Source organism: Lolium rigidum, chromosome 5 (genome assembly GCF_022539505.1).
Source record: "Lolium rigidum isolate FL_2022 chromosome 5, APGP_CSIRO_Lrig_0.1, whole genome shotgun sequence".
In the NCBI taxonomy this organism is placed as follows: Eukaryota; Viridiplantae; Streptophyta; class Magnoliopsida; order Poales; family Poaceae; genus Lolium; species Lolium rigidum.
In genome coordinates this window covers 247,148,017-247,157,756 of record NC_061512.1, presented here as the reverse complement: position 1 = coordinate 247,157,756, position 9,740 = coordinate 247,148,017, and the positions used below count along the sequence as shown (strand labels likewise).

At 44.6% G+C, this 9,740-nt stretch overlaps 1 protein-coding gene across 1 annotated transcript; it reads right to left on the bottom strand.

Annotated features, from left to right (window-relative positions):
- Positions 1–3,721: 3,721 nt before the first annotated feature.
- On the bottom strand, positions 3,722–7,667 carry LOC124654466 (endoglucanase 24). Its single transcript, XM_047193462.1, has 6 exons — positions 7,436–7,667; positions 6,530–6,813; positions 5,060–5,497; positions 4,816–4,963; positions 4,486–4,652; positions 3,722–4,353 (listed from the first exon to the last, which is right to left on the bottom strand). The coding sequence occupies exons 1-6, from the start codon at positions 7,665–7,667 to the stop codon at positions 4,024–4,026; spliced, it is 1,599 nt and encodes a 532-aa protein (XP_047049418.1). The 3' UTR covers positions 3,722–4,023.
- Positions 7,668–9,740: the final 2,073 nt, after the last annotated feature.

Genomic DNA, 9,740 nt, shown 5'->3' with positions numbered 1-9,740 from the left:
AATATTGGCCCCACCCAAGGTGGTTGGGTATGTTTTAGGCCATGGTACACCATTTTGACCCTAAAACCCTAGTATCGGCACCTCCCAACCATGGGATCACCATGAATGTAAAAACCAACCTAGAAACACCAAGCCAAAAAGGGTGGGGCACACCACCATGCACAAGTGTTCCAAATATTAGCCCCATCCAAGGTGGTTGGATCTGTTTTAGGCCATGGTAGACCCATTTTGACCCTAAAACCCTAGTATCGGCACCTCCCAACCATGGAGCATCTACTAGTTATTCCAGAATATCTAAAAATGAAAAATATCTTCACATTCCATGATTGATTGTGTTACATACCATGTCTATAAATTTTGAGGTGATTTGGAGGAGGTCGAAAAAATCACTTGCTTAAAAAATGGGGCTAAAGTTATACCAAACGGTCCGTCGTAGAGCAAGTGATTTTTTCGACCATCTCTAAATCACCTCAATTTTTTATAGGCTCCCATGTATGTAATATCAATTATTATTAAAAAAATTAAAAATAAACTTTACCATTTTATTTCAATCGAGTATACTTTCAAGTATATATTTTGATAAAGGACAATTCGAAAACAAATTAATGAAAACATACAAGGTTGGGTTGATCTGCCAACCTTCAATGCATCTTTTGTACTTTTTCTGTATATGAACTTTTTACAAATTCGATTTTTTAAATTCACATATGAAATATCAGTATACAAATAATATATGAAATTGCTACTCGTTTTATTCTCATGACATTGGTGGTTGCTATTCTCATCACATAGCGGCTTGCTATTCATTCATGTAACTTATCTACTATGTTTTTTAAACTATTGAATACATTATGACAGAGATCAAATTGGTACATAACTCAATATTACTGAACTATCAAATTTTCAAACAAGCAAAATTTTAGAATTACCATTTCCTTGCAAACAAGATAATATTTATGGACTACCATTTTTCCAACAGAACATGGATGGTAGATAAAAAGGCTGACAATACTTTGTAGCCATCCATAACTTCACTTATCTTATAACAAAGTGAAGAACCAGTAAAAGCAAACACAGTGTGCTACATACCATCTAGCACACTCAGTACGGTGCATACATAGCTACCATAGCTAAAGTTCACATGCCTAGCAAGTCCATACATAGTTACCGCACCATAACGAAGGTGCACACATAAACTAGCAGTTCTTAATAACATACATTACTTAACATCATCATATCTACTGATGATGTACTTCTTCACTAACTTTTTCAGGCATTCAGTCAATCCTGACCATAGTACTCCAGTACTTTCCTCAGGGCAGCATGGTTCGCCTTGTCGCGGAGATCCTTCGGGTGCACCTCCTTCACATGGCTAACAAGTCCTTCACGCATACCATCCCTAGGAACCTGCTTGGAGGGATGGAACTTGCAGTAGTACCTCCCATCAGGTTTCATGTAAGCACTGATTCCCTCAGCCCAGATCTTCTCCTCCACCTTCTTCTCATATGACAACACATTGTACTTGTCGACTTCATTATCGGATGAAGCATCCGAGTTGTACTTGCAAAACAACAATGTCACAATCATATGTCACAACTATTGTACAGACAATGAGTTCAATAAACTTGTCAACCATGCACAATCAATATTGAGAATGCTCTCTTACCGACACGGCGTCCCCGGACTCGACCTCGCCGGAAATGTAGGAGTGGCCAGAGTCCTCCGAGTCATCAAACTCCTCAAACTTCCTCTTGCGGACAGAGGAGGTCTCACCAAGCTGATGGAATATATACAGATTATTATGTCAATCTAAATTGCAATCATACCAAGCATAACACATATACTACAAATCCTTATTGCAATCATTACAATAACAGGCCGAGTAACGTTATATTTCTCCTACTATGTTAAGGTGAAACATAATTCCGTCAACCTATCATTAATACTGATCTTAATATCATAGAGTAATCATAGTCAATATTATGTTTCACCTTACCATAATGTTGCTCATAATAATAAATTTCATAGAGGAAATAGAGTCCAGATTCTATAGCAATCATTACCATAAGATGTTAACTAAGCAGCATTTAGGGGTTTTTAGCTTCTAACACCCATAAGTGGAGGTCCTGCCAAATCATACCTTTTCAAATAATAGATACACATGCTATTATTCATACTGTGGTGATGTACAATTATAGTAACTACATATTTTCCCATATGTTTGTGTACAATCATGTATATATACTAATTGATAAAATTGAACATAACTCTGTGATCGCATAATATTTTTTACAAAATAAATGCAGGGAACAAATTATTATGTCAATGTTGTTGCCATCATAGCAAGATAACACTCCGGAGCACAACAACATTACCATAGATTTAGAAATCAATGTGAATCCTAAAGCAATTATGCAATCATGTAATAAAAACATACTAATGAAGCTCTGTAGCAAACAATTGATGATACTACTAACAAATAAATTGTGCACGCGGTAATCAAACCAGATAAATTGTGCACAGGGTATATAAATTGGGGTCACATGACAATAAAACCCCCCTTAACTACGAATGCACACGGATGTCAAACCACATTAAAAAAAACCCTTGCCAACATACACAAACCATAGGACAATCTGCTAGATCCATTTGGTCCACAGTAATCAAGCCCTTATCACAATTCATATATGATTCGTCTGTTCTTCGGTTTGATCTAACCCTAATCACCATCAAATAAGGGCAAATAAGCTGAGGAGTTGAGAGGATAGCACATACCAGAGGGTCTTCCGCCATTGGCTGCACATTCAGATCCGGCACGATCTCGCCGCCGAGTCCGTGCTCCTGCTCATCCGCCACCGTCAGCACCAAGCCTCCGCCCGACGCGGCCGCACCACGACGGCTCCATCCACCCGGCACCACATCTGCCTCCGCCACGCGAGGAGCGCCGGTGTTCTTGACCAACGCGACGATCGGCCGCCCTCGCGGTGGAGCTGCTACCCTCCATCGGCCTCCGATTCGATGGAAATGCGCGGAGAAGAAGGGATTTGAGAAGAGAACTAGCAGTGGAGCGGGAGTGGAGAAGATGAAGTGGCCGAGAGAGAGGGTTTTCTCCGTCTCCGATGCACCTGATTTGGGGGAAATGGTGGGGCGAGGGAGGCGGAGCAGCCGACGAAGGTTTTATACGTCCCTTCCGCTTCAGTACACGCACGTGACTTCGCCACGTACAAGACGGTACAGAGAATACGTACAGCACAGTCGCGGGCCATACGGGCCTGTACAGGGCTTTTACGTATCTGTCAGAAACGTGAAATGACGAAACTAACCCTCAATCCGAACAGGTATCGCGTGATCTGAACCGTTGATGTGTTTTAACGATTCCAGTTTTCCTCAAGGGGGGAGCACCGGAGCAGAAGCGGGGATAAAGATGCTCTAACTGGGAATAAACAAGGGCTCCAATTAAGATTCACGCTAAAACTTGGCAAAGCAGATAAAGTGATACAGTATATTTTCTGGACAGTGACACAAAAAGCTCAAGGATGCATTTCTTCCCATAGTGCTTCCATGTGGTATGTGGCTTTTCAAACACTAATCACATGGACATGGGAGCAACCATGGAGTATTCTATGTCACGATGAACACATGTTTCTTTTCCCAGCATAATTGCCAGGTGTTCTTCTCTATGCATGGAACACACAGTAAAAAAAAAAAAAGCGCATACATGTGATTGTACATGTCCAATGCAAGTCTCATTGGGAAGCCATAACAGATTGGCACAAAACCACCAAGATGGAAACACCTCAGAATCAACAAATGAAATCAGCTCTACTAATACAATACTCGTAAGCTACCACAGGTACACCGGCAAACCAAGCAAGAAAAATATGGCACTACTAACTATTGCTAATCACCACCTAACCGCAAGGCGTCTCAATGCCTGTGCATTATCATCGCCAGATCCAAGAAAATCTCTTGACTATTCATGCTTCCTGGGATGATGAAAGCCGTCGCCACTTGAAAAAAGCTCTATGTGAATGTCTTGGCGATGGACGACATAGTGACAAGACCTGAGAGCAGGCCTACCAAGGTGCCGCTGTTGTAAGTGCTTGACTCTGTCTGCACCGCATTGTCACGCAAGTCTACAAAGGAGTCATTCTGGAATGGCCCGCCCACAAGGGCTCCTGTGGCAATATTTGGGTTCGGACTGGTCGAGTGGAGGTAGTCGAATCCTTTGCAGCCTGTTTTAGCATCTGAGGGGATCGATGCCCCCCTGTGGTGTACCTGCTGCGGGTAGTTGCTCCCGTATCCCACCAGGTAGCTAAGCTTCATTGGGTTGTCGCCCAATATGTAATTTGCCTGACATATGAAAATCGCAAAATAAATAAGATAATGTCAACAGAAAGAGGGTTTACTGTGTGCTGCTAAAACTTTGGAAACTGCAAATTACAGATAAAATAAGAGGTATCTGGAATAGTAGTCTGCATTCACCTGTGATATAGCAAAATTGCGGATATCTGTTGGGCTAAAATACTTTCCACTGCACTCCACTGCTGCTGTTTGTGACGTCAGCATGTAGTCGCTGTAAACAACAGCAAGGAATGCTGCATTTGTGGCATGCTGCAGAGAATTCCACCCACTTATCCACACCAACCCTCCTGCATTGAGATCACAATTCGTATATGTGAAACTATGCAAAACTGTGATGCATATCATAAAATTCTCTACGCAGACAGGTAACATGGTAGGCACCCATAATTCATAAAGCATCTCTACATGGACTCATAAAACCAAATCAAACAACAGCCAACTTCAACGTACCGCCAGTCCTACTACCAGTGGCAGATGGAGAATCGGGTAGAAGCCCACAAATGACAGCTTCAGCAGTGTCTCTGTACGATTTGAGCCCCATGTTTTCAGCATTAGATGTCTGTTTGGATCCAAAGAAATTGACTCTTGACAAGAGAACCTGCACAGGATAGATAAAGATCACTTAAGGTTCTTATATTTGTAAGCAAAGGGAATCATAATGAGAAGGAATTCATTCAGTTTAGTTCATGCAAACCTGTGTCCCCGGGAGCTTGTCATCCCAGCTGAACCATGTTGGCCTTCCCCAATCAGCATAAGCCTTCCCATTTTGCACAGTCACGTAACTGAGATACGTCTGATCTCCTGTCGCGTGATAGAGCCAACTCGCTGCCCACAGGAGCTCATCAACATAACTAGTTGAATTATAATAGCTCTGGAGCTTTGGATAGGTGTCACTAGAGATGCCTCTGTAGGTATCAGCGAAAGTAAACAACTTCTGTGCATGTTGAAGAAGTGTATCCGAGTATTTTGTGTCACTGGATTTGAAAACCATTGAGGCTGCTGCCATGGCCGCTGCTGCCTCAGCAGCGATATCTGATCCAGGGGACTTTGGGTTAATCTGTGTGAGCGGCCTTTTCTCAGTCATTGTTTCTGGCCTTTGCCAACAGTTGTGATCTAGATCAGGATCACCAACCTACAAGGTAACAATTTGTCAAAAGCTAGTCCCAGTGATAAAACGAAAAGACAGGTGGTGTATTGCTTTCTGTTCTTAGAAATAAACCATGTTTTCAACACCTGAAGCTGAAATTGGCTACCCAAATGATGGTTCAAGTTAGATGGACAAACAGCGATAGTGATTTAGTTGCCTAATTTTCTAATGCTTCGATCTGATTTCATGGAATTACAGCTTAAATTGAATGATTTTACCAGAATAAAAACATTATTCTTCGGGAAAGAGTTTGTTTATAATGTTAGATTGTACTCTATGCTTCAGTAGATCATGCAGTTTACACCCTACCCAATATACCTGACTAAACGCAGTTGACTAAAACACTTGAGATCCCCTACTATCAAGGGTCAACTTCACATTTACAGTAAAGATGTTATAAATTCCAACTCTTCAGTAAAGATTGTACTCTAATTCAAGGGTCAACTTCACATTTATAGATAAAAGGGGTTTTACCCCCCTGGTTCCATTAAAGCAACCAAGAGTGTGTCGAGTTACATTACCAGGAATGCATCACAGGGCAAAGGCCACCACTCGTTCAACATGAAAACAGAAAGGTTTAATGGAACCAGGGGGATCACATAATGAAAGAATGCAGCTATAAAGACAAAACAAGAAAAAAGGCAAAGAAATGAAAGGAACATGGGATCTTTCCCTTGTCTGATCGCTAGCCAAGGATCCCAACAAATGTGTCATTTTGAACATATGAAGCAGACAACTCAGTGCCTCCTAAACATTAGGTGTCCTGATCATGACACCTCACCTGGACTGTTGCTTCCCTACCAAGTACCAACCAAACTCTCCTCTCTACTGAACTGCCATCAGGCCAGGCCCCAATAATAAACCCATAATTAAATCCCTTTAAACAAATCTTCATCCTAATTCCTAAAATGTAATTGGTATCTCTCGATATTAATATAATTCCTTTATCGAAAAAAATTCCTAAAATACACTAAACTTTGTACCTACACGCAGAGAAGTACACAAAATAGTTCTAACCTGAATGTACAGCACGTTGTCTGACGGATGCGCGGCGATGAGGAAATCGGTGATCCAGCGGAGCCCGTCGAGCGCAGGGTCGAGCTGCTTGGCGGCGGTCATCTGGTCCCCGTACTCGAGGATGGACCACGCGAGCACCGTGGCCGTGAACGCCATGGGGAAGGTGAACTTCATGTGATCCCCGGCGTCGTAGAGCCCCTTGGAGAGATCCAGCTTCGCCTCCTTCCCGTCGTCCAGCGCCGAGTCGCCCCGCCACGGGATCTGGTTGTCCACCAACTTCCCCGCTGCACAAGAGAACAGGAATCAGCGAGGGTTTCTCGGACGGATCGGCGCTGGTGAAGCAGCAAGCCAGCAATGGTTGGCGATTTTGCTCAGCCGGCATTCCAAGAAACGCATTGCTGTCAGTGTCCGGGAATGCCAAAGTATGAAGGTAGCAATCCCTACCCTGAGAGCAAAATCAAAAGCATTCGAATTCAGAGCTAGATGAGAAGAACTGAGTGGAATCTGCAAGCCAGCACACACCGGCAGCAACACGAAAGCACCACAAAAAATACAGCCTTTTTTGCAGTCAGTGGACAGGTTCTCCACTCTCTGAATGTCAAAATCATCAGGAAGTGATGGCCAGAGCAACTGGCCACACAAAAAATCCCAAAATTCTACCACCGTCGGGCACGGATTTCGTCGGCAGTAGCTACTAGCTAGTACGAAATTCGTCATCACAGTCCACCAGAGCACCCGAAGCGAGCGAACTGGCCTCTCCACCACCCATCGCGAAGATGGCGCACGACTGAATCTGAACACAGCGAAACTCGACACAGAAAACAGGCCTGCGATCCCGGCGCAACAAACGGGCAATGACTCGGAGCAAAAACCGTCGATTCGCGAGAGCATCATGGCGGTACTCACCCTTCTGGACCTGGAAGAACTGGAGCGCGATCCCGAGCGAGTCACCGTACTTGGAGTCGACGTCCCCGGGCGGGCCGGGGACGGGGAGCGGCTTGGGGCGGCGGCTGGAGCCTCCGCCGCCTCCTCCCCCGGGCTTCCGCTTCATGATGGCCACCACCGCCGCCGTGGCCACGAGCGCCAGCACCAGCGCCACGATCAGCCACCCGCAGCAGCCCCCCCTCTTGGACACCATCTCCGCGCGCTCCGCCTGCCTCTCTCCTATCGCATTCGCCGTCCTCCTCCGGCGCGCGCGCGGGCAGCTGAGGCAGAGGATGCTCCGGTCGGGGTCTGAGCTAGCCCGGTGGCGCTGAGCTGCTGCAGTTAACTAGGCAGGCAGGCTCGCCGCGCGGCGGTTGGTGCGGTGAGGTGAGGTGGAGGTAGCGACTAGGGACCTGCTGGGGAATGGGGTAGGAGCTCCGTCTCACTGCGGATGGGACCGAGACTATGTGGGCCCCACTGGCAGTGGGAGGGTGCGACGCACGTCTGGTGTAGGATAGTCGGGACGCGTCAGGTAGTGTGTAGTCGAGCACCGACAGGCGACAGGGCTGCCGTACCTCCCTAGGGAATGACGTGGTAAATAATATCCACCCAATAGCGCGCCTACCCTCCTTTTTTTCTCGTGCCAACGCGGGCTGAAGGCTGGGCGCTACCGCCCGCGACGGGGCGAGAGTGAGGCGACAGGCGGGCAAGACGGTAGCGGCGGGCGGTGGTTCCACCGCCCGGCGGTAGGGCGTGGTACCGCCCGCCTATAGCCCGCGTTGGAGGTGAGAGCGGGGCGAGAGGGAGGCGATAGCGGTGCTAGTGAGGGCGGTAGGGAGGAGAGAGAAGTGAGAGCTGGCACTATAACCCGTGCACTGGCACCGTGCGGTGAGAGTGGGGTGAGAGTGAGGGTAAAAGCTGACGTGGGGAGGCTATAGTGGGATGATGCATTGGCACCAGCCTAGAGCAGGATTTGATAAAGGTCACTATAGTGCTGCGTGCAAGGCATGGTAATGTTATCTACATATCTAGTCATATATAACATGTATATCTAGTAATGATTAGCTATAGAATTATTCTACCTTCGTTCGGGATTATAATGCCGATGGGGAGGAAGATAATGAAAGAGGTTCGAAGAATACGAGGAGGAACGCGAGGAAGATGAGATGCCTGAGTGGGGCATGACGATACTTCAAGTCAGTGTTTGCGACAAAAACCATTGGACGGATTGAAATAGTAAGACTTGTAAGCTAGAAATGGCGTTATTGGCGCGGAAGAAGATGCTACAACATGAGGTGGAGGCAACTATCAGTGCATGTGGCAAAGGGGACGGAGTCTAGACAGTTATTTTGGATAACTTTTTTTTATCAAACCTCTAATGATTCAAGCATCAAGTTTATAGATTTTTACTTGGGTGTGCGAAATCAGCATGCATAGATTTTTCCTAGGAAATAAATTTCATGACACAACAAACTTTCTAGGTTTTATAATTAGAAGAGGTTAATTATCAAAATCACATATCAACGATTTTGCTCGATCGACTGAGAATTAAGTTTGAGCCGAATCAAGTCCCGTGCTTTTGGATCCCATGGTGATTCATTCTATGTTTAGACTTGCACGAAAGTTGCAACTAGAAAATAGTATGCAAACCTTTGGATTTATGTCATGATGCATGTCTGAGAGAAGCATATTGGTTGCAATTGAGATTGAAGTGACGCCATCTCAGTGAGAACTAATTTTGCAATAGTAGCTCCTATATTTTAAAGATCAAGATGCAACCGAGATTAGGATGATGTCGTCGTTAATCGATAGTCGCTTCCATATTGTAAAGACTCCACGGATGGCTAAAACATCAAAATTTTGAAGACCAAAGAAAGTAATACATAAATGAATAAATAAGATTCCGAAGTTAGCGAAAGAGCACTAGTACTAAATTAGGAAAATCAGGTCTTGATTCTTCCATCCCTTGACCCCATCTACACTACTTTCTCTGGGGGTTTAACATGCGCGCACGTAATTTAAGATATAGTTTAACCATTAATTTAGTCAATGAAATATAAATTTATATGTCTATAAATCAATACTATTAGATTCGTATTTAAAAAAAGGTTTCCAATGATATAATTTTGGTGACATATATTTCATATATTGTTGACCAAATAACAGTCAAAGTAATTTATTTAGCTATGTGCACGCATGTTAAATTGATCCGGAGAAATTACTAATGTTAGAGAGAGAGAGAGGATCCTATGTACTCCTACTTGACTTCTCGTTTACGCGAGAGTGC

Bases quoted from the DNA above. Each gene is read 5' to 3' on its own strand.
- LOC124654466 (XM_047193462.1), bottom strand. From the start codon at position 7,667: ATGGTGTCCAAGAGGGGGGGCTGCTGCGGGTGGCTGATCGTGGCGCTG. The intron at 4,964-5,059 runs GTTTGCATGAAC...TATCCTGTGCAG, and splicing joins ACAAGCTCCCGGGGACACAG to GTTCTCTTGTCAAGAGTCAA. The intron at 4,653-4,815 runs GTACGTTGAAGT...ATCTCAATGCAG, and splicing joins CACTGGTAGTAGGACTGGCG to GAGGGTTGGTGTGGATAAGT.